General features: G+C 55.9%; 1 protein-coding gene across 14 annotated transcripts in view; it reads right to left on the reverse strand.

Moving 5' to 3' along the window:
- The window catches only part of TRMT44 (tRNA methyltransferase 44 homolog), a 60,144-nt gene that overhangs the window by 23,515 nt on the left and 13,642 nt on the right, over positions 1–22,987 (reverse strand). For 10 of the 14 annotated variants that reach the window (XR_010409253.1, XR_010409250.1, XR_010409252.1 and 7 more), the window contains exons 2-10: positions 21,966–22,080; positions 19,209–19,428; positions 17,427–17,495; positions 16,578–16,685; positions 15,388–15,459; positions 12,796–12,902; positions 11,793–11,976; positions 9,328–9,736; positions 6,944–7,060 (exon numbers count right to left, since the gene is read on the reverse strand). Coding sequence is in view for 5 of the 14 variants with exons in the window: in XM_064584216.1 (XP_064440286.1) it covers positions 6,944–7,060; positions 9,328–9,736; positions 11,793–11,976; positions 12,796–12,902; positions 15,388–15,459; positions 16,578–16,685; positions 17,427–17,495; positions 19,209–19,428; positions 21,966–22,080 (1,401 nt within the window). In the remaining 9 variants the exon portion in view is untranslated. Of the gene's footprint in view, positions 1–589; positions 1,553–5,865; positions 7,061–9,327; positions 9,737–11,792; positions 11,977–12,795; positions 12,903–15,387; positions 15,460–16,577; positions 16,686–17,426; positions 17,496–19,208; positions 19,429–21,965; positions 22,081–22,987 lie in introns of those variants that run through there. The other 4 variants (XM_064584215.1, XM_064584214.1, XR_010409254.1 and 1 more) reach the window with 3 other exon arrangements.

The following is a 22,987-nucleotide window of genomic DNA, read 5'->3' on the forward strand; positions in this document are numbered from 1 at the left end:
GGTCGCCGTGGCCAGCAACCCTCTGGCCACACACTCCCGTGGACACGTGCGTGCTGAGATGCCACAGCGAGCTAACGCCGGACGTGACAGTGACCTCTGGGCAGGGGCACAGTGGGGCTGGTGGCCATTAAGAAGTGGTACCTGGAACCAAGAGGTCGGATGCGGGCGACACGGCCTCCCCAGGCCATTTCTGCTGTTCTGAGTGGTGCGGGGAGTCTTCAAGATGTGGCAAGTCTCCTTGCAGCCCAGCACCCAGCTGAGGACAGGTGCCACCCAGGGGCACCCAGGAGAGCTGAGGTCATCCAACACCCCCTCCTGACCCCAACCGAGATCCGTGGCTGAGAACGTGCCCTTGGGGTTTTTCAGGGCAAACCACCCATCCCAAGACGCAGTGGGGCGCTCATTTCCTCGAGGGCCAGCCCCACCCGGCCAGCTCCCCTGTGTTGCACCGAGCGGAGGCGCCTCTCGGGGAAGGGACGAGTTCATTCTCGTCGCCCCGAGTGGACCAAGAATACCCACCCCACGGAATACTGCCCTGCGGAAGTCACCGGGGACGCTGTGCGGAAAATGAAGGGCAGGACAGTGCACACCGATGTGACCTTTTATGTAAAACTGGAAAAATAATTTCAAACAGAAACCCGTAGGACTTTTCTTTTCCAGAATCAAAAGATTTGCTAACAGCACTTCTGGGGAGAAGATCTAGCAGGGAGGGGCAGGAGGGGGGTTTTCGCGTTCTGTGATATTTAGATTTTCTGGCCTTGTGTATCACTTAGGATTTTTTCTTCACCTCACCTACAGTGACCTGGCTGACGAGATTATGGGTGTTTTGTTCCCTATAACTAAAAATAACCTGCACACGTAAGCGTCACAGCCTTGACAAAACACCCGTGTGGTGATGAGCACCCAGAGCAGCTGGGTTTCCGGTACAGCCAGGAGTTGGCGGGACCGGCTGCACTCCTGGGGGTGAGCACCCCCCCACATGGGAGTCAGGCGAGCCGGAGCCAGGCCCCTGGGGGGCCGGACGGTCCAGGCACGTCCTCCACCTTCACGATGAGATGCCGCAAGAGCTCCCGTGCTCCTTCTGGAATAGAGATGCTGAGCACAGGCGTGACCTCATTTACAACACAGACCCAGCACTCCGACGGGGCAGGGGCGGGAGCGACGTCAGCTGCTGCAGCATCCCGTGTGGGTGTAACTATCGGGCTGTGTTACCGGGGGAATCCGGAGGAAGGCACCCCAACCCGCAGTCTGCGGTCCCCGGAGGGGCTCCTCTCGCCTTGGCCCCCACGCCCGGCCTCGGCTCACGGGGCAGCAGCAGCTCACAGAAGCTGCCTCTGCCTCTTGGGGGTCTGGGGCGGCCGCAGCTCTGCCGGCCCGTGGGCAAACGGGCAGCCGTCCGAAGGCAAAACACAACCGTCAGGGTGGTGACTGAAGAACCAGCAGAGGCGAGTCTTGAAGGCCTCCGAGAAGAGCCTCCGCTTGGCCTCTGGGCACTGCTGCCTGTGCGGCTTCTCCTCTCTCCAGTCGCGGATGTGAACGCTCCCATTCAGAACTGTGCTCGGGACAAAGAGAAGACACGGCCCGGGTGTTCTCCTCCGAGCCCACCGACTCACCAGGGCCTGGGGCGGCAGCCCCCCAGACACCGGCCGTCCGAGCCCGGAGCCTCGGCCCGGCGGGGCAGGCAGGGGGGTGGGAGGGAGGGCCCGAGGGAGCAGGCGAGGAGCAGGCTGGGGGAGCCTGGAGGGGCCAGCGTCAGGGCTCAGGGGCCGTCAGGAGGCGCACGCTGGACACCAGGGGCTGGGGTGAAAAGCCGTAGGGAAGCTGAGGGCCCGCTGCTGACAAGAGCCAGGCTGTGACCACGGACAAGTGGCTGGGACGCACCAGGATGGGCCTGTGGGCAACGAGGCCAAGGGCCTGGGAGACCACGGTGTAAGAGCCACGTGTGGTCCCAGACTCGGGTGCTACTTGGGAAGCTGCGGTGGCATCTGACCTGGAGAACCTCACCTCCACATCAAAGAAAAACAAGCAAAGCTCCTTTCTAGGCAGGCGAAGATGAGGGTTTACTGGCATCCCTCACAGCCAGAGTCCCCAAGTGCAAACAGTGAGGAGGGGTACAGCAGCCAATCGGCAGGGTGGGGGCTGCCGCAGGACACGGGGACTGGGGGGTATGGCCCCAGCAGCTGCCCGGACCCCCCACCCAGCTGCCTCCTGAGCCAGTCGCCCCCATTCGGGCTGAGACTCCCCACAGGCGTTCGCCTGGCCATTTGACCCCCAGAAGCCAGCAACTCCAAGGAAATGTGGCCAAGCAGCCAAATGCATCCTGGTTTTCCCTGGAAGCTATAAAATCACCTGGAGACAGACAGGCTCGGGGAGAAATAAAGGAAGCTTAGTGAATAAATCTGGCTCTCCAACTTCTAACAAGAACTTGAAAGCACGAATTAAAGCTTAGAGTTTGCTTTCAAATGGCCTTGTGTTGCAATAACAAAACTGTCTCTGCAGACTGCCATTTATTAAACATTTTCCCTTAAACCAGAGAAAGGAGCTGCAGAGAGGCGCCCCATGCACGGAGGGCCACAATGGAAGGCTCGGTCATGGGCAGTCAAGAAGCACCTACTCAGGGCCTGGCACAGCTGTCTCCTCTTCGGAGCTGGCCTCCCACACTGTTCCCCACAAGGCTGACGCCTAGCTTCCTCGGTGTGAAAGCTCAGGTCAGGGGAACATCACTGGGTTCCACTGGATGGATGTCCCCGCAGCAGAAGGACGTGGCCCTGAAGTGTGTCCCGAAGGAGCCCCAAGGCAAGACTCCCACCAGGTGCCTGGGGTATGCACCCTAAAAATGCAAGGAGCCCTCGGCCCAGCCCAGAGGCCTGGACGTGTTCAAGAGAAACCTAGGGAGGGGGCAAGGTGGGGGGGCCAAAGCCTCCACAGGGGGCCCCTCCCCTGAGGACTGGCTGGCCCATACCAGGCCGTCTTGTGAGTTAAAAGGGCACCTCGCCACGTTCAGGGTCAGGGGAAAGGGGGCCTGGGCACCAATGACAGAGGACCGGCCCTGGCAGAGACCGTGACATGCTCCCGTGCGCCCGCACGTTCCAGGGCAGCTCTCTGCCGTGCCCCTCCTGACACCCCCAGCCCCAGTCCTGGGTAGGCCTGGGCCGGGCACCTGTACCCACTGTAGCCGGCTCACGGGTCAGAGCACCAGTGGACTCTCCCCAGGGGGAAATATACTCCAGATTCTAAAATGGAATCACAGGAACACAATACGTTCTATCAGGTTCCTGATTTGACATTTCCGTTTCCTCCCAAAGTATGCACTCCCTCGGAGTTGCCGAACGCAGCGCACAGAACCTGCTGGTCCGTTCCCCACCTGCTTCTGACAGCAGACGTTACCACAGCCAAAGCGCTCTGAGGAACCAGCTGCAGGCTGTTCCAGAAAGTCACTATGGACAATTCACCGGAACCGTGCCCCGTGCTCAGGTTCTGATCAGACGTGGCCTGGGTTGCCAGGCCAGTCTCTCCATTTAGGAGAGACTTTGGGCAAGTCCCCAGCTGTCAGTGGCAGCCACACATTCACTATGGCCGGCACAGGGAGTGACAGCACCGCGGCCAGGGCCGCGCCCACCACGCCCCCACCCCCCCAGACGGTAGCACGCGCCCGCCCGGGCACCGGCCCGTACTTCCCAAGGTGCTCAGCGCTGGCGGAACTGAGGGCATCCAAAATCAATCTTACCTCCTCGGCCCTGTAGACACGACCAGAAACTAGCCACTCTCATTTAAAACACCCTCGGAGATAAGAGCAGCCTTGGTGCATAGTTTTTGCATGACTGTGAGCAAAATGTTTACTCAGAGCTCAGTCCCCAAGCCGCCTACCCAGAAGTGTTTTCCAAAAATAAATGTGCCCGCCCCCATGTGAACTGCATAGAAAAGCAATCACATACATGCATATTTATGGTGGGAAAAAAAAAAAAGCGCTACGATTTCTTGAAGTCAAACAAAAAGCCATGCTGGGAAAAACAGAAGAGCAGCCCTTCTGGGTTGCAGTGAGTGTTTTCAGGGACAAAGGCCTTGTGAAACAGAGAGCAGATCCCAGGCCGCTGTGCCAGAGCTCGGCTGGAGCAGGAACTGCGGGTTCAGGAAGGCCGCCCTCTTCCCAGCGGCTCCACTCCCCAGTGGGGGGCCTGCCCGCCCACGCCCCAGCCTCCGCAGCCACCCCAACCGCGGACACTCCAGTTCTGCTTACAGGGCTCAATGCCATCCCAAGCACTTCCCCGAGCAAAGCCAGGTTTAAACGAAAACAAAGTCTAGCTCCACAAGGGCACCTGGGCCACCCAAAGGCACTGTAAGCCTGAGCACCCGAGCTCTCCCGCGCATGCGTGGGGGCTGCACGCACCCAGGTTCTCCCATGCACACGTGGGGGGCCGCGCACACCCAAGCATACCCGAGAGCTCTCCTGTGCACACATGCGGGCCACGCTCACCTGAGCTCTCCTGCGTCACGTGCACACACGGGCAAGAAAGAGAAGGTGACAGTGCCCAACTCCCTTAGCTTTACAGGCTGGGAGTGGACAGATGTGCTTCCATCAGCCGTGGACACCGGCCCTGAGTCACTGTCCAACCACCCTTCTCATCAGCTGCACAAGGGTCGGGGTGTGGGGAATGACCTAAATCCTGGGGCTCAGATAACTGCCCACATCCCTAGGCGAGGCCTACGGGCCTCCCCCTCCTCCTGCATTGGGCTCTGCTCACAGGTGGCACCTTACAGACTGGGGACTCTGGGACTCAGTGGTCTCCCCCCACTCATCATCTCCCTCGGAGGAGGGGTCAGGGAAGTGTCTTCCTCACCCGGCTGCTCTGTCTTTCGTGCTGTGACATGGGCTCTGGGCTGCCCCTCGGGCCGCCCCTCCCGGCCCCACCCACAGGGAGCGCATAGTCGAGCTGGGGCGGTGGTGTGGCCAAACGCAGGAGGCCGAGGGACAGAAGCACACGCAGACCCTGGGGGCCCAGAGAGGCAGGAGCGGGTGGGAAGCAGTGTAGACAAGGTGTCCAGGCTGGGGCCTAGCACTATGACGACAGCACCAGAAGGGCCAGGGCACGGGGACGGCGGCAGGGAGCCAGCAGGCAGCCTTGCAGCAGAGGAAAGAGCATGGTGAGTGGAACACAAGCCAGGGGGCCACATGGGGAAACCTGGGGGCATAAGCCTGGCAGGAGCGGGTGGGGTGAGGGCGGGGACGAGGCCAGCGGGCAGCACGCCCTCACAGGAGCCCGGCTCAGAAGCTGCAGGGCAGCCCCAGGGGCACACGGCCTGGCCCTGCCGGCCTGGTCTTCACCCACGTTCTCAGCTGTCTTCGCGCACCATCACTCAGACCCTACCACGTGCACGCCCCGCCCCCGCCCTGCCCCGCCTCCCAGAAAGAAGTGGTACCCGGCACTAGCCCACGGCACGCCTCACAGCGGAGCAGAATAAAACGTGCTTCCTCGTATGAAGTCAAAGGAGCCAGACGCTGTGCTGCGGGGGGACTTGAACCGGGCCCTGCACCTGACCCTCGAGGCCCCCTGACATGGCAGAGAACAGGCGCACAGATGGGGACTCCGGAGACGGAGACTCCGGAGACGGAGACTCCGGAGGTGGACTGGGGTCAATCACACGGGTGGCACTGCTCCCCCGTCACAGAGGCCCAAAACCTCCTCACGGCCACCGGGGGCTGCAGGCCACCCCCACCCATCACACCCCAATCCTGCTCCTCCCCAGCTCAGACCCTACACGAACGTGCTTCCTCTTCCTCTTTACCAAGTCCCAGCCCAGATGTCATGTCCCCAGCACGGCCCTCCCGCCCCCTTCCTGCACATGGCGACTCCGGCAGAAACGTGCCTATGGTGCTTCGGTGATACCAGATGCCCCTCACTGCAGTGCTCAGGGGTGACAGAGCAGGCAGGCTGGGATTCGCTCCAAAATAATTCCACAAAGAAAGCAGCTAAAAGAGCTTCAAGAAGAAAAGAGGACAAAGGATCGACCATCTGGATGATGGGTGCATGCCTGAACACCCTAAATAAGGGAACTCCTTTCCACCCCAGGTCCCCATGTGAGCACCTGTTCCGCGTCCCCCTCCCCGCCAGCCCAGACGCTCCGGGACGCCAGGGGCAGACCAAGTGAAAGGGCCCCTCTACCTCCTGGCCGTCCCGGGAGCCTGGAGCGCGGGGCAGAAGGGGAATGAGAGCCTCTCTCCCAAGGGCCCTGGGGCAGGCACGCAGGTCAGGGGAGCGGACAGGCATCGGGGCTTCCTCCTCTAACCGCCCAGGGCCCAGCTGGGAGCTGGGGATGCTTCCAGTCTGCAGGCAGCCAAGAGCCAACGCAAATAACAATCCCCCACCCAAAAAGTCGTCCAGTGACACCCCGCCATCCCGTGAGCACATCCCGGACAGGGGTAAGGCCAGGCCCGGGGGGCACCGTGCCTGCGGGGGCTGGACTGGAGAAAATCAGAGAAGAGGTGTGGCCGATGTCCCTTCCTGGTAGAAGACGCTCAGAGGGCAGAAGCTGGGCATGGGCAAGGGGACTCTATGCTCTCTCTCCCACTTTCCTAGGAGTCCAAATCTCTAAAGCAAACTTTACTCAGGGGTGCCTGGGGGCTCGGTCGGTTGAGCATCTGACTCTTGGTTTCAGCTCAGGTCGTGATCTCAGGGTCCTGGGATCGGGCTGGGAGGCCAGGGGCCTGCTGGAGATTCTCTCTCTCTGCCCCTCCCCTCTGATCACTTGCGTGCACACATGCACTCTCTCTAAAATGGATACATTTTTAAAAATTTTTTTTTAAAAATAAAGGAAACCTTACTTAATAGAAAAAGCAGGGGCAATGATGGCAGAATCTGTGGGGAAGAACATTCTGACTCGGGAAAGGTGGAGCGTGTCACCCACACCTGAGAAACGACCGCGTTTCAAGGCTCAATCCCCTTACCCTCGAACACCTGATGGTTGTTTCTGAGCAGCGTCTGCAGGCCTCCACATTCCCGCTTCAACCTCTGCAGCGTCCCCCTGTCCAGCTTACGGGCTACTTCCGCCAAGGAGAGGCTTCCTGTGGAAAATCGGGTTTCCCCAACAACAATACAAAGGCCGCTGGAGACCGTTAACCAGGCAGGCTCACCGCCCTGGCACGACGGTTCTAGCTGCGTCAGTTCCAGCCCCTCACGCACGTCAGGAGGGGCCGTGAGATTTACCTTTGCTCTGAGTCCACACCACACAACACGGAGCTGGAACGACACGGGCATCTGCCCGTTTCACTTGGTCTGCCCCTGGCGTCAAGGAGCGTCCGGGCTGCCACCACCTGGGATGCCAGGGACTGCCCACGTGCCAGGCCCTGCAGCTGGGGTCTCACCCACGCCCACCCAACAACTCTGCAGGCCAGCGGAGACAGCCCTGCCTCCCAGACACAGAAAAGCAGTGCTGGCGTGTGGCCCAGCCCCGGACGCCCAGCAGAGCGGCCGCTCTGTGGCTGGGATTCCATCTACCAAAGCCCCGCCGGCCTTCAAGATGCACCTCTCAGCTGCCTCAAACTCGTTCCGAGAGCAAGCAAGATGTCTAAGGAGAAGGCCGAAACCAGCCCAGGCGGCCTTCCCTGCCCCTCCTGGGTCTGGTCCCGCACAAGCGCCCGACGCTGGCGCTCACATGCACAGCTCCACACGGCCACCTCCCGGTTGCTCATCCTCTGCTGTGTGCGTGTCCCGACCCAGTCGTGAGGGCAGGGACCACCTCCTCCTGCCTGTGCTCCCTTACAAAGATCACTTAGGGCCTGGGGACAGACGCGCTCGTACATCACACAGGGGCAGGCTCCGGAGGGGTCACTAAATTCCAGCAACCAAAAGGTGGGAAGACGACCTGAGGGCAGGAACCTGTGGGCTGAGAGGCCAAGGGCGCAGTTCCACCCCACTGGAGCACCTCAGGCCAGCCGCAGACACTGAGACCCATGCAGGGAGGGTGGCCTACCAGCTCTGCAGGTGTTTCTGCTGGGCGGGCAGGCCCGAGGCCCGAGACTCAGAGCCACCTGCTATCTACGTCTGAGCCTAGAAGAAGACCCAGTCTGCTACGGCCAGAGTTCTGTCCCAGGCACAGGCAAGCACCTCCTAAGCTCAGTCATTCCTGGGGTCTGTCAAACTCCACATTTTCAGACTCACCCAAATGTCTCTGAGGCGCCTGCCCGCCTGCTGCGGACTCCCTGCCCTTCGAGGTCCCCATGGGAGCCCCCCACCCAGCTTGCCTTCCTCTTCACTCAGGCCCCGCCTCAGCAGGGCACACCAGAACGTGGGGTGCCGACCCACAGATCAGTCCATGGCGCCCCAGGCTGGCGCTCAATTACACAGATGCTCAGCCACCTGCAGTGGGGGGCTCTGGCCAGGGCTGCCACCACATCCCTAGAAGGCCCTCCCTCAGATTAGACGCCACCAGGGTCAGTGATGCGCAGGGAAGCAGAGATGCTCCACGGCCCTGCCCCGTGGCAAGTACACGAGAGCGTGCAGGCTCAGAGCAGGACAACATCACGGGTCGGGGAGGGCAGGCTTGCCGCCTCCTCCCGGGGCCCCCACTCACGGGCCACCAGGCAGCAGCCCCTGACAGCATGAGGGAGGGCTCCCCCAGGTCTCCAATGACCCCAAACACTCAGGCAAGTCTCTGGCACTGCCAGACCCAGCCAGCTCCACAGCGCCCTCTGGCGCCGCCGGGCAGGAAGGAAACCAGCTTGGACCAGCCAGCCGCCTAGGACTCCACACGCTCACTCTACAAAAACAGCAGAAGCTCACACTTTGGTCCCTATCTCTCTTGAATGCCACTGATTTCAGCACGTTACTCATCCTATGAGAATAATCAGATACGATTTTCTCCCTTTCATCACGTCTGAGTTTTGCACTTTGGGGATTTCAAAGAGAATCACGTTATCAGACTACGTCTCCGAAACGTTACCTTATTGTCAAGGAGACAGCGCACTTTCCTGGCATTCAGGACTCTGTTTTTGGTTTGGATAACTCCTATAAATTGAAAATAAAGGGCTCCACACCCTGAAGCCTGGACAATTCTGTAAAGGTTAATTACCCCTCTGCCCTCAGTGCCTTGCTCTGAGGGAACGGAGTCCTGCACATTAATGGGAACTGTAGGAAAACTTCAAACAATGAGTGTAGAGTGCCCTGTTCATCATCGATGTCTCTTTAAAACACACGTAATTAAAAACAACCACACAATTTTAAGTTGGTCCTAAAGGAGAGCCGAGCTGCTGCCTGAAAGCCAGCAGGCACGCAGCTGCTGGGGGCTGGGGGCTGGGGGCTGGGGGCCGGGGGCCGGGGGCCGGGGGCCTACCTCCTCGGTTCCAGGCCTTCGAGCTGCTGCTTGGAGCACTTCCTGTGTTTAACTGCTCTCCATCCAACAGCAAATGTGCCACTTGCAAAACCACTTGGTCAATAAAATCTCGAGGGAGGGTGGCACAATTCCTCACGCGCTCAGCTTTTTCTCTAGGCTGAAATCCAGACAGCCAGAGTTGGTCGGCTCGGGCCTCTGCCCCTCCCTTGGCAGCCTCGGCGTCCGGGGCCTGGGGCCCGTCGGGGTGACCTGCGCGTCCCACAGCGGCCCGGGGTGGAGGAGGGGCAGGCGCCTCGCCAGGTGGGCTCATGGGGCGGCCCCGCCTGCTGTTAATGTACTGGGTTCTCTGCTCATCCATGGAACCTTCTCCAGCAGGTGAGTATGTTCTGGATTTCCCAATGAGACAAACCTGCATGGGAAAAACAGCAGGGTATTTTACCAGGCTCCTAGAGTATGTCCATGGTTCCCATTCAATTCTCTTGTTCTGCAATACAAATTAAAGTTTTAGGCATTTATCATGGAAGAAATGCTTATTCTAAAAATGTCCAAAATAAACCAAGAGCAAAAGCCCATGAAGAATCTCAAGGCTCGGACTTTGAGAGCCCTAACACACGCATATAAATCTTGAGTCCACACCTATTGAGCTTACGGCCGGGCCGCTCTGAACACTCACTCGAGGGAGCCTTTGTGTGACCCCCAAGTGCAGACACCGATGGTAAGCTAGAGCTCTCAAAATGAGCCGTCCTTCTCTGGACCTGATGTGGCGCTGATGCTCATTCCATGCTCTCTCCTCACTACATCCAGATGAAGGATGCTGCACAGGCGTCCCCGGGGCGAGCGAGGCTGGTCCAGCGACACCACCCCAAGCACAGCATCTCTGGACTTCCTCCCCAGGCGGGAGCTACGAAGCCAGGTTACAGGCACTGAAAGAAAGCGGCTCTAATCACATCAGAGGCACCCCTCACTACGCCCCAGCGGGATCCTGGGCAGGTGACGTAACGTCTCCGCGTGGCAACAAGCAGCGGGGCGTCACCAGCCCTCACTGAACAGCCGCTATGTGTGGCCACCTGCTCTTGCATTTGCCCCCCAAACCACTGAATTACAAGAAAGCTGAGACTCGGGGCACCTGGGTGGCTCAGTCGTTAAGCGCCTGCTTTCGGCTCAGGTCATGATCCCAGGGTCCTGGAATCGAGCCCCACATCTGGCTCCTGGCTTGGCGGGGAGCCTGCTTCTCCCTCTGCCTCTCCTCCTGCTCGTGCTCTCTCTCTCTCTCTCTCTCTGTATCTCTGTGTCTTGAATGAATAAACAAAATCTTCTAAAAAAAAATGTCTTTTTTAAAAAAGAAAGCTGAGACTGAGATTAAGAACTGGTACTAGGCCTCCAGCAAGACAATGGAAAGACAAGTGCAAAAACCCGAGCTGTGGGATCCTTGTACCCACATGACCCAAATTCCAGCGGTTCCCAGACTCAATTCCAGCTTCAGTGGAGTGACTCGCCGACGTGAGGACATTTACGAGGACACCACGGCTCCAAAGCGGGGTCCTAAAGGAAGCTTTCAAGAGTGACCTGAGCAGTGACCGCGTGGGCAGCAATGACGTACCTGAGGCCGAGTGGGCCGCACTCACCGCCACCACTGAGCGCTATCTCGTCCCCGCTGGGCACAAGAGGACATGGGCACGGTTTGCAATGTGCCCAGGAGTTCACGGCTAGCAGGTGGCAGAGCGAAGAGCTCACCTCACACCTGTCTTAAATCCTTTTTGCCACATCAAGCAATCAAGCTATTAAGCTTACAATTTGGATATGATGGGTTTTTGTGTTTTGCTGGTCAAAAAAAGCACACCGATGGCCATGGAGTCTGATAAAAGGAAGCTATCAGAGATTATGACAAACTGATGGCTCAGAGGGTGAGCAGGAACATGGCCGAGTCTGCCCTGACCACCTGGCAGGGTCACAGAGGGCCACTTGCTGTTTTCACAGACTGGGAGAGGGTAAAGGTCTGTCTGGGCAAATTACCTTTCAGGTAAATCTGAATTAATGAAGCATGTAAGGAGAAAATGGGAATCATTCTGAACTTCTGAACCAAACTTCAATTTCAGCCAATCACTGGGGAACCCGAGGAGTCAGAACTCAGAGCAGGAAACCTCAGACAACACTCGGGCCACCGCTACACAAGTCAGACTGACGCCCACTCCGGACAGGTCCCCGAGGGCCACGCGCAGTTTCTGGGAAGAAAATGAAGACGCGGCGAGGGTCCTGGAAAGCCGCCACGGGAGGGGCCGTGGGGGCAAAACGAGCCCTCCGAACACCACCCGTGGCCGAGACGCTGAGATCACCACAGGCAGCTCTGGATCGCACCCAGTGTTGAACACCATTGTCCCCTGTGGTTCTGTAACGCAGCCATCAGTCCCCCATCCAGACACCAGCACCTCACCAAGGACGGTGAGCCCCCGGCGCCCAGGACGTACCCTTTTGGTTGAGGGAATGCGCAGGCAGTCCTCCTCGACGTGAAACCCGCAGGCCAGCCCCACTTCCTTGATGAAATCAAGGTACTCTCGGTACTGAGTCTTCCGGCTCTGCCTCCGGGAATATTTCCCAGTGAAGCCAAAGAAGCAGCAGGGAAGGACAAAGAAACGGCAGCCGTAGGAGGACCTTCAAAATCAATCCACAAGAAACAAAAGGAAATTCAGCGGAAAGTCACATCATGCATCGGGGTAACATACATACGTGTGCTGGTGGCTGCTCATGTTTTCTGATGAGAAAATGAGTAACAGCTCTCCCTAATTCAATTTCTAGAAACAATGAGCATGGCATACCTTCCCCATAAAACATGGATCTAATTACCTTTATAAAAACTTTCCCCATTGCAGTTGTTCTCGTCAACTGAAACGTAAGACTTCCCGAAGCGCTTGAGGCTCCGGCTGGGAGGGAGGGACCTTGGAGGCAGACATGCAAAGACTAAGACGTGCTCCTTGACCGACGTTATCCTCCGAGAGCTAGGACCCTGGATGGGGAGCCACAGCCACAAAACCTTCGGGGCAGCGACGTCGCCTGCACCTTCGCGTGTCTCCTCCTGACCTAGAAGCGCCGCCACCCCGCGTACAGCCCCCGGGCTGAGAACTAAATATTGCTGCGTGTCACTATGTTCACAGACTTTTCCTTTGAAGACCGACCCTTGTTGTCAGAAAAAAGCTTCCACAACATGACCCGTCTCTCAACACTGGCTATAAACACCGCAGAAGTCATCAGTTTTCACCAGCACCGTTCAATAGAAGAATGCCGTGAACCACATTTGCGACCTTATCTTTTCCAGCCGGGCAGAATTCAACCCTGACCTGACAGACTCGGCACATTATCCTTTCAACAATTTGAACCAGCTCCATTTCCAGTGTTGGACAGCCACCAGGCAGCTCGATGTGGACAGCGAGGTTTGCCCCGCCACCCGCCCTGCCACCCGGACCACCTGCTCACCTGGCCGCAATGACAGGTATCCATGGTGTTAGTTCATCGGAATGGTTACCAATTAACCAGTCGACGTCAGGGAAAAGGTTCTTATCATTTGGTGTGATTGCACCTTCCTAAAGGAAAACACCAAACAAGACCACGGGTTCGGTAAAGCAGCACAGAGCTACTGAGGCAAGGCCCCGCAGACCCTCGGCTTGCTGGGCGGGTCCCAGCCCCCCGGGGCCTCGTGGGTACTGGGTAGGCACCCGAAGGTAGAGCCGCGTCTGCCCCACAGGGCGTGGAACGGGGCAGCTTGTATCGTCATCTCTAGGGAAACCAACAATGCCCTCCGAGCGCTAATCGCTTTTTGACCCGTACAGACGTGCTTCTGTTCACCAGCATACCAGGAGCTCTGGGAGGTGGGACAAAGCAACCATATCCATACTCCAGAGCGTCAGAGCCAGAAAGGGCCTTGGAGCAAGCGAGTGGAAAGCAAGCAGGTCTGAAGTTGATTTAAGTGTGTAACATAACGCACCACGCAACCTCACGTCTGTCGATCGACGTGACGAAGCACACCCACGACAGCATGAGGAGAGGTAAGAGAGGCGGGGGCAGTTTATATGTAGCAGAATAAGTCTCTGCTATCGTGCTCTTTTGTAAACATTCAGATACCAAGTAAAAAACCCACTCCATAGGCAGGTTAACCATTCTGATAATTCCTGTAATTAAGCCGAAAACAGCTTGATTTTATGATTTAAGAACGGCCATCATGAATGATTAAAGTCAGGCCCCAACAGTGGGTCTGTTGGTAAGCACTGGAAAGACAGAAAAGATACGACCACTCAAAATCCTACTTTTAAAACTGAAGAACGAACCCCCAAGGGAAGCAAGCGCAGCCGCCATCCCTTGATCAGAACAAACTGGGAAGACATTATGACAACCTCATGTTCAAGGCCATCCCTTAGGACAACAAAACCATGGGTCTTTTGCAGACGTGATGTATACAAAAGTGGAATTTAAACTCTACAATCTCTCTGGTTCTTAAATAAGCATCTGGACTTCTACTTACATATTAAAACACTGAAGACAGTACAGCTCAATGGATTTATACATAATTTAAAAGCAGGAAAAACAAACCTTTGATATGATCCTCTATTCTCACCCCATCTAGATTTAGTTGCCCATTTCCCTTTAAATGGCCTGCATGAATAAAAACATAATTTACAGCTGCTGTTATTTAAGACGGGTGGTTTTGTTCTTAGCAGTTTCTTGCTTACAATCAAATGAGGATTTTGAAAGAAGCTGGAAACTCATGCTCGGCTTTTGACGGTGCAGATAAAGACAACGAGCCCACGGAGGCAGCCATGAACTCCCTTCCACCAATCTTTTTCATTTTTTGCAATATTATTCTCAACTTTAAAAGAAAGTGGGGCAGAAAGTATAAAAAAGAGTCTCAGACTCTTACTATTTACAGATGAAATGGCAGGGCTGAGATCCGTTTCCCAAGAGCAGCGGGCCGAGTAGGGGCTACAAGAGTAACTGTGACGTCCGTGAGCTGCCCGGATGCTCACTCTCGCCCGTTCGCCCTTGCGTTGTCCACAAAAGTGAGCATGAGAAGTGCCGTCAGCACTCTGCCCGGCTCGGAGGCCGCGGCCAGACACCAACGCCGTGAACACTTGGACACCAGACCTGACGTGGGACTGCTGCTCAGGGGGCCGGTCACTTTCTCCCTTGGGGAGACACTCCTCTCTGCCTGGTACCAGGACAAGTGAGCTACTCCTGAGCAAGGCTGCAGGGACCTGGGTTCACTGCGGCCTGAGGGTCATGGGCTCTGGAGGCCGGGCCACTAGATGGCTCACAGCAAATGTGTAGCCCACCTTCGTAGCTCCACGGGGCGTCCACACACCTGCAGCCCCGCCCAGCCCGGCTGCAATTTACCTTCCTACCCTGGACTCCTCAGCACCTGCCCCTTGCTGGGAGGCCCTCCCGGCCACCCCATATACCCAGCACGACCTGGCCCCGCAGAGGCCCCCTCACCCTCCTCAGCATGTACCACACCTGCCACCCAGCACCCGCTCTGTATCCAGGGTGTTCCCCACCCCCACGAGGGCAGGAGCCTTTTCACTGTTGAAATGCCAGCACCTGAGAACGCCTGGCAGGTTGAGGGCATTCAAATATTTGGTAAATATGCAAATCTTACTTTTTCTCCTGGTTTTTTTGGATGATCTCTTATAGCATCAAAACTCTTTCTGAAAGCGTATTTGAAGTAAAACCTTTCTGAAAACCACTATGACAATCTCATCCCAAAACTTCTCAAGTTTGGCCTATGAGAGATTTTTTTTTTCAGTGGACTAAGACTGATGCATGAGGATTTATGTAGTGTAACCTGCCATCTGAAAACACGGTCAAGAACAGGAGGTGAGCCGAGAAGCAGTGTGCGTGTGTCCTGCCCTCCAGGCACAGTGGGCGGGACAGGGGACTGACTGCCAGCACCGCACGAGGACTAGTTAACACGCATGAGGCACCTAGAAAGGTCAGCACCGGGCACACTCATGAAAACCACGGCCCCTGGGGGACAATCATGCTGAGAGCAAACAAATGAACAAGGTCAGTACCTACCTCTAAGCAAGTTTGTGGTCCATACGTGTCCCAGATTTTTCTTCTTCGGACATCGATCCCTCTGCCTGGATGCTAAAAGAATTTCAGAAATCAAAGGTCAACATCGGTACATCATAATAAATGAGCAAGACAAATTAAACTCTGCACAGAATGCCACCATTGTGAAGTGCAAGAGACCCAGACAGCACCCACAGTTTCTCAGCAGTTGAAAGAGGTCAGGACCTGCACTCCGCTAAGGGTCCCCAGGAGTCTTCACGAAGGGGAAATGGAGTCGTGTGGGAACGTGTCTGAGGCCAGCAGCCCAGGAGACACATCTGGACACAGAGCCCCTCTCTCGTGGCCCAGAGTCAAGTCCGGACCCCAGCACGTCCGCCCCTCCAGCTTGCCAGGAGACAAGGCCCGTCCCCTGCGGCTGTTTCTCCCCCAGGATGTGTGCCCGTGCCCGCCGGCTCTCACAGGGCAACTGTGCTCATTTCCAAGTTGGGGGGAGAGGAGGGGTGCGCGAGGTAGCTCGTCCTCCTCACTTACCAGCCTGCAGGTTACCACCTGATTGCTGACCCCCCAACACCTTATTTACAGGTATTACCATTACAAACTCATTTTTTAATTACGCAAACAAAACGGACATTCTAACAACCCCATTTCAAGTTCCTACAGCTGTGGACAGAGTGCCTCTCCTACAGGGCAGAAGTCAGCCGGGTCACCGGGTGAGAGCAGCGCGCCTCCCACAGTGAGTCCGCAGGAAGGCTAGACGCCGGCCCGAAGCACCGGCCGGGAAGCCTGTGGCTCGCACTGAGCCGCCTGCTCCGAGCGACAGGGGCTGCTCTAAGCACGTCCCGCCGTTACTTCACGGATCCAGAAACGGTGCCCACACCGTTGTCGCCAGCGTCCATCACAGCAGGAGTGTGCCTGGCCTCTGAGCCGGGACTCCAGCTTCTGGGGAGCAGAACCCACTGCCTCTCATTCCCCTTCTGGTGCCCTGACATGCCGTGTTCCCCAAAGAGCCCCTGACGGCCACGACCGCCGTGCCGCACGATGTCTGTCGTCCAGCCGCACAGGCCGCCCCACTCTCCTCGGTCCCAGCCCGACAGCCAGGCAGACTCTGGATCCAGCTCGTACCAGCAGAGAAAGACCTCAAGGACCCTCGTGCAGGAAAAGGAAGTAGGAATGGCCACGGAAGCGCACCTTACCCCCTCCGTGCTCAGGATGTGCACCAGGAGACCGTTCCCGCATCCTAAGTCAACAAAGGACTGCTTGGCCATCAAGCCCCGCTCAGCTCTTTCTTCTTCCCACAAAATCTAAGTTACAAAAAAAAAGTCAGTTCCTGATTCATTCCCTCCAAGAATAATTGAGACACAAGCCCTGCATGGGATTACAAATCACATTTCCAGGACAGGCGGACAGGCCTCGTGTGGGGCCCTGGGTCTGCGCAGGTGACGCACAGGGAGCTGCCCTCGCCTGATGCCGCAGCGGCACCGAAGCCGTCCCCTGCCAGCACGAGTCCACACGAAAGTGGTCCTCTCTGGGCAAGAGCTTCACAGATGACTGCTGGTTCCTCATGCCTTCTCTGTTCTCCTAGGCTGTACACTCTGATAGTCAAAGCAAAATATGCTATTTCTAAAAAGGCTCTGAGAATCACAGATGAAAGGAAATTAGAAATTATCTGGCCTAAACATCTGTTAGATAAGAAAGTCAGGACTATTAAGTCAAGGGCACACCCAAATTTGGGGGCTAGCGAGCTAGCTAAGGACGGACCGAGGCGTGCAGGGGTCCCGTGAGCGGCGCGAGTGGCGTGGTGCCTCCGTGACGAGGGTACGTCAGGATCGCCCCGGCCGAGCGGGAGCCCCTGCGATCTGGCCTCACGGCGCGGACGTGCTACACACACACACCCACACACACACACACACACACACGTGCACGAGCTACCGAGCCAGCATGCTAAGTTACGGATTTGATGAATGTGGCTCCCCACTGGTAGCGGCGGCGGGCAGCGACCTTCGCCCACCCCAGGGGGCCTGGGTGACCGAACACGCGCTTACCAGCAGGTACGCAGCGATGGCCACATCTTCATACACAAACTTTTCGGGATCGGTTACTTCAGGCCACACCTAAAACATTTTCCAGAGCATATGTAACTGTTCGCTCGTGACCCTGCCATTTCACTACACGTAAGGTATCCCCATCAGCATAAGTCAAATGAGACTAACCAGGCAGTAGAATTTTTTAAAAAAGCTCATTCCAAAGGCAGACACTGATGATCCCTCTCTTACAGTAAGAGTGGCATAAAGACACGCAAAACCTTTACCGCATACGCGTGTGACGCGACACGTCACGAGCAACGCAGTCCAAAGCAAGATTTTGCAACGAAAGCAACCCATGTAGCTATTTAGATGAGGCAACTGGACGTCGAGGAAAATGCTCAGTTTGCCCGCCCCATCGTTTATGCAGATGAGGAAAATGAGCAAAGAAACTCGGGCGAGGAAAGCAAAGGGGTCAGGAGGCTGGCGCTCCAGGCCTCTGGTCTGCTGGTGCCGGGCGGCCACTTGCTCAGCAGCAGACTCAGCAGGTGGTCCCCATCTCCCTCTCCGGAAGGGAAGCCTTCGCCGCCGCCCGGGACAGCCAGCAGGTGCTCCGCAAGCCACAGCACACCGGCCGCACGAGCGTGACCCCTCACCGCCCACACAGGTCACGTGCTCAACGGGCAGCCAGCAGAAGAGGAAAAACCCACGACAAGGCCACACGTTCCGACTTCCGTGTCTAGTCATGGGGGGTCAGGCGGGTCGGGCTGTCTCACGAAGACAACTACAAAGGCCGGAATAATAGATGGAAGTCCTTTCCGGAAGGAACTGAATAGTTAGTAAGATAATGAAGGCCTCTCAGGCCAGGATCTGAAAGAGAAAGGGCCCCCCGCTTAGGTCAGCCAGGCCTAGGACCCACACACTTCAGCAAGAACGAAAAAGGTCACTGTCTCCAGCCTGTGAACTTTGGGGTGCTCTGTTACACAACGATAGCTAACTGATAAAAAACAAACAAACAAAACAACAGCAACAACAAAAACCACATATGGGTGCCTGGGTGGCTCAGTCAGTTAAGCGTCTGACTCTTGATTTCAGCTCAGGTCATGATCTCAGGGTCATGGGATCGAGCCCCACATCAGGTTCTGTGCTGAACAGGGACCCTGCTTAAGAGTCTCTCCTCTGCAACCCACCTCAAACAAAACAAAGACAAAAAAACACATACAGAAATGACAAATCCTGGTTCCTTCCAGAAAGAGGGCCATATTCTGGGAAGACTACAAAAGAAGTTCAGCTACATTAGGGAAGCTTTATTTCTTCCTCCGGGTGTGAGCACAGAGGTTTGCTGTTACTTTCTCTTTACATCTTAAATATAAAGTTAAGGACATGTTCTGAAATTTATCTCCTTTATGGAAATATATGCTTTTACACTTTAATTTTTCACATCTTTTCTTTAAACATCCTTAAATTTATATAAGGAAATGTAGCAATTTTGTGACTAATATCCAATTATTTTCATTCAAATACTTTCCTTTTATTTGCTTGGAAAAAAATTAGCAATGTGCAAAAAAAAAAAAAAAAAAGAAAGAAAAAGATCCCTTTCCACCTGTCAACAGTTTTGCAGTTTGCATCCCTACATATGTCGAAATGCAGCCTGCAATGTGGGCCTCTAAGTGGCTATGTTCTGACTTGATGTCTGTGTCTGCAAACACCAGAAAGTTTACTGGAAAAATGATTTTACCTGGCATAGTTTGGTCAATGGCCCCCTCATCAAAACGAGGGAATCACAAATGTTTCCCCAGTTACCTTGACCATATCTTTATACTTCTCCTTGAGCATCTGGTACGTCTTGCTGTATTTGATGATGGAAATGAGGGACAGGGTGCTTTTAAATCCACTCCTCTTGCTCTCCACAGACCACCGGGCCAGCCTGGCCAGCAGCTCTTCTACCAGCCAGGCGGGTTTGGGATAAACAATGCCATCTGAATGCCATTTTTCTGGACAGAAAATTAAAATAGATATGAACCTTTAAAAATAAGAGAAATATGAATAAGCAGAGCTAGTTTCAATTCTTATTTTTAAATTAAACATTTGCCAAAAAAAAGAGAGTACATATTAAGATAGCTATAATTACAAAATATTTGACCTGAAACCCAACGATTGGGAACTAGTTGCAGAACTTTCAACAAAGAGAGAAAAACACATTTTTTAAAAGCAGAAAGAATTCTTCTCTTATAAACGCTGTTAAAAATGCGTCTACCCATCCTATGAAGCCCATCAGAAGGATGGACAAGGAACAAAGCTCCTCCTACCGTCTGCTTCACGCCCTGATTAGCCAGGTTCTGATTAGCCAGGTTCCAGATGTCTCAGGATCTTTCTAACATTCTGTTTTTGTGTATTTTCACACGTGCAACTCGTAGACTGGCTCACCAAATACTTCCTGGCCAGAAAGTGGAGTGCTCAGCCCCACGGCTAAGGACGTGCACAGTCCCCCTGCAGCTCACAGGTTTGCGTTGTGTGTGTCTCCCGCCCACTGTTACCTGCCCCGCGCCAGACGCACAGCAGGTCCTCTCTGTCCGTGTGTTTGAACACGTGAGTAAAAGCTCACACCCATGGGCCCAGATCACAATAAACTGTCTGAGGACACGATTCAGGCAGCACAATAAGGAAGAGCGTCCAGTTAGTCGGGCGGAGAGAGAAGGCTACAAAAAAGGTGGCATTCAACAGGGGCCCTAAGGAAAAGTGGAGGCACGGGCAGCTGGGCGAGAGGGGCAGAAGCAGGACTGTCTGGCTTTTTGCCACCCTGAGCATCAGAGGGACACAAGTAACAGGCACCGACTGTCCGCTGGGAGCCGCACCCCGGGGGAGCTCACACCGCGGGAAGAGCCTGGGAAGGACTCAGGCTGCTTCCCTTTCCCATCCCGTCACCTGGAAGCTCTCCTGCCGGGCCTGGCACACCCTGTCAGGCCCCTCCCCTGCTTGTCCCTGGGCCTCATGCTCTTCTCCCAGGTGTCCCCCAGAGTCCCCCCGGCCTACCTGCTCATCCACTCAGGCCTCACCTGGGATGCCCCGTCCTCAGAGGCACCCGCACCCGCTCTGCATGGGCCTGACACAACACCGCCTTTGCTACCGAGGGGACGTGGGAACAGAGACATGTTTCACCTGTTTTCTTAGCACTACCTGGTGGCGGAGCGTGTCTGTGGGTCACGCGGCTCCTCGCGGAGCACGTGGTGGGGTGGGCGCACACCAACACTGCTGTGATGGCAGGAGCCAACGAGGAGCGTTGTGCGCTACGGTGGCAGCCCAGTCAACCCCCATTTAACTTGCGCTCAGTAGCTGGCCCGAGTGCCCGAAGGGACGTAAGGGACAGCTGCCCAGGGGCTAGAGGACAGGAAACGCCAACCCGGAAAGACAGGAAGCAGGCAGCCGAGAGCGAGCCCTCAGTCCGTCAGCAAAGAATGTGCTGCCACGCACAGAACGTCCCGCGTGCTGCCACAGCCGTGCGACACCGGGCACCGGGCACCTGCACAGCAGCCTCGAGCACATGCCTTCGGTGGCCACCCACCAGCTCTGCCGTCGGCGCCCCCCCAGGGACCGCCACAGGAGACACGTTTTCCCCCACGTGCCTGCTCCCAGTCCCCACTTTCCAACACGAGCACGCCGAGGAAGGGCCTGGGGCCGGGTCCCTCGAGCAGTCTCTAGACAATTCTAAGAGGCTTCAGCCGGGCCCTAAGTATTGCCATCGAGCTTCTATGCCTACCACAGGTCCTTATGAAGCCTGGGCCCCTCCTCAGAGGCTTAAGAATTATTAAACCCATCGCACAGGTGAGAAGACTGAGGGCCACAGAGGCGACATGCCAAGGTCACATGGCTAGTGGGCAAACCCAGGTCTATCTGACTGCACAACAGTCTCTTCACACTGTACTCCTCTGCTTTATACAAAGCCACGTGCCAAGCCCAGTCTGATTTAACAGACAGCAATGCCCAGGGTTGTTCTGGAAAGTACAGACAGATGTGGCTCCCAGGAAAGGAGCAGCAGCAGAGTGATTAAGAGAATGGACCCTTCCTCTGACTTTTCCATTTAAAAAGTACCAAATGGAAGTAAACCAAATTTCACACTTAGGGTACAGGCCCAAATGCCACATGGAACTAAGCGGGCTACTGAACTGCTACTTTCGGGATAAGCACCACTGAACACCCACTACATCCAAAACCACAGGAGCCTCAGCAAGAAATAAAAAAAGAAACTATCCTCACTCCCCATTCCCAAGTCGTAAAAAAGAAAATAATAAAAGGATTTGCGATTACTTGAATTCAGCTAAACCTAGGTGCTACTCATCATCCCAGCTATGTGGACTGTAAAGAATACAGACCTAGGCCCGGTGCCAACAGGAACAAAGACACGCCAAGGGAAGGCCAACTAGGAACAGGAAACATGTTCTCACACACCTCAGCTGCCAAAGGGCACCTTCAGCTCTTCAATGACCCTGAATCCTGCAGCTACCCAGACGTGTGACAGAAACCATACAGCCCTAGAGGAGGACTCCATTCTGTAGCTCTTACCATTCTTCCTGGCTCTGACTGAGCCGGACTTGATACACGTTGCTCATCTCAACCTTTACATTCCCTCTGTCATCTTCTTCCAAAGGTAAAAAAGTTACAGTTCCATTGAGGACATCTGGGGTAAAAAAGACAGGGATAACCAATTAAAACTGCTTGGTTCAGCATTTTATCAGGAGCAGTATTAAACACAGGCATGACTCAGCCCGACTTTGCTCTCCTGGGGCTTTCCCCGGCCTCCCTTTACCACAGACATGTTTTAGGTCCTATCCACTGCTGCATCCCGAGCCTACAGGGTGCCAGGCCCACGCAGCAGATGCGCTCAGCGGGAGCTGAAGGCAGAAAGTCGCTGTGGAGGAGCACTGCTTCTCCCCCGCAGGGAAGCCAATCTGGGAGTGCAGATGCCTACATCTGAAGGCCTCGGGGGCACTGGCTCACCAACCTCTGTCTGGCAGAAGGAAATGTAAAAGGTGATCAAACACCAGCGATCAAAGCTGGAAGAGCTCCTAAATTCGTCTGGACACGACCGGGTCACGGAGAGCCTCCTGGCAGAGCGGACGCATGGGAAGAGTCCTGCAGGGGCGCAGGGGCGGACCGTGCTGGGAAGTGGGGGTGGGAGGGAAGCCCCTACAGCGATTTGCTGCGTGTGGCACCACAGCCTCTCGAAGGTGATCGCGCCCTGGTACCCACAGCCTGAGTCTGTGCCATGTGACAAGGCACAGAGGACTCTGCAGATGTGACGAGGCTACAGACCTCAGGAAAGGGAGTACTCGGGATGCGGCAGGTGGGCCCAGGCCAGTCACAGGGGCCCGGAAAAGCCGAGAACTTTCTCCAGCTGGAGGCAGAAGAGGAGTCTGCAAGCATGAGAAGGACTGGTGCAGGCTCTGAGACGCAGGAACCCGAGGGAGGCCTCCAGCAGCGGGCCCTCCACTAATCTCTTCACCTGCTAAACTCCTATTCGTCATTCGACATCTGGAGCTCCGTCACCTTCTCCCTCAAGCATTCCAGACACTCGCCCCCCCACA

This window comes from Mirounga angustirostris, unplaced genomic scaffold (genome assembly GCF_029215605.1).
Source record: "Mirounga angustirostris isolate CCGP_5_RB_7025 unplaced genomic scaffold, mMirAng1.0.hap1 SCAF_2, whole genome shotgun sequence".
NCBI classification, from domain to species: Eukaryota; Metazoa; Chordata; class Mammalia; order Carnivora; family Phocidae; genus Mirounga; species Mirounga angustirostris.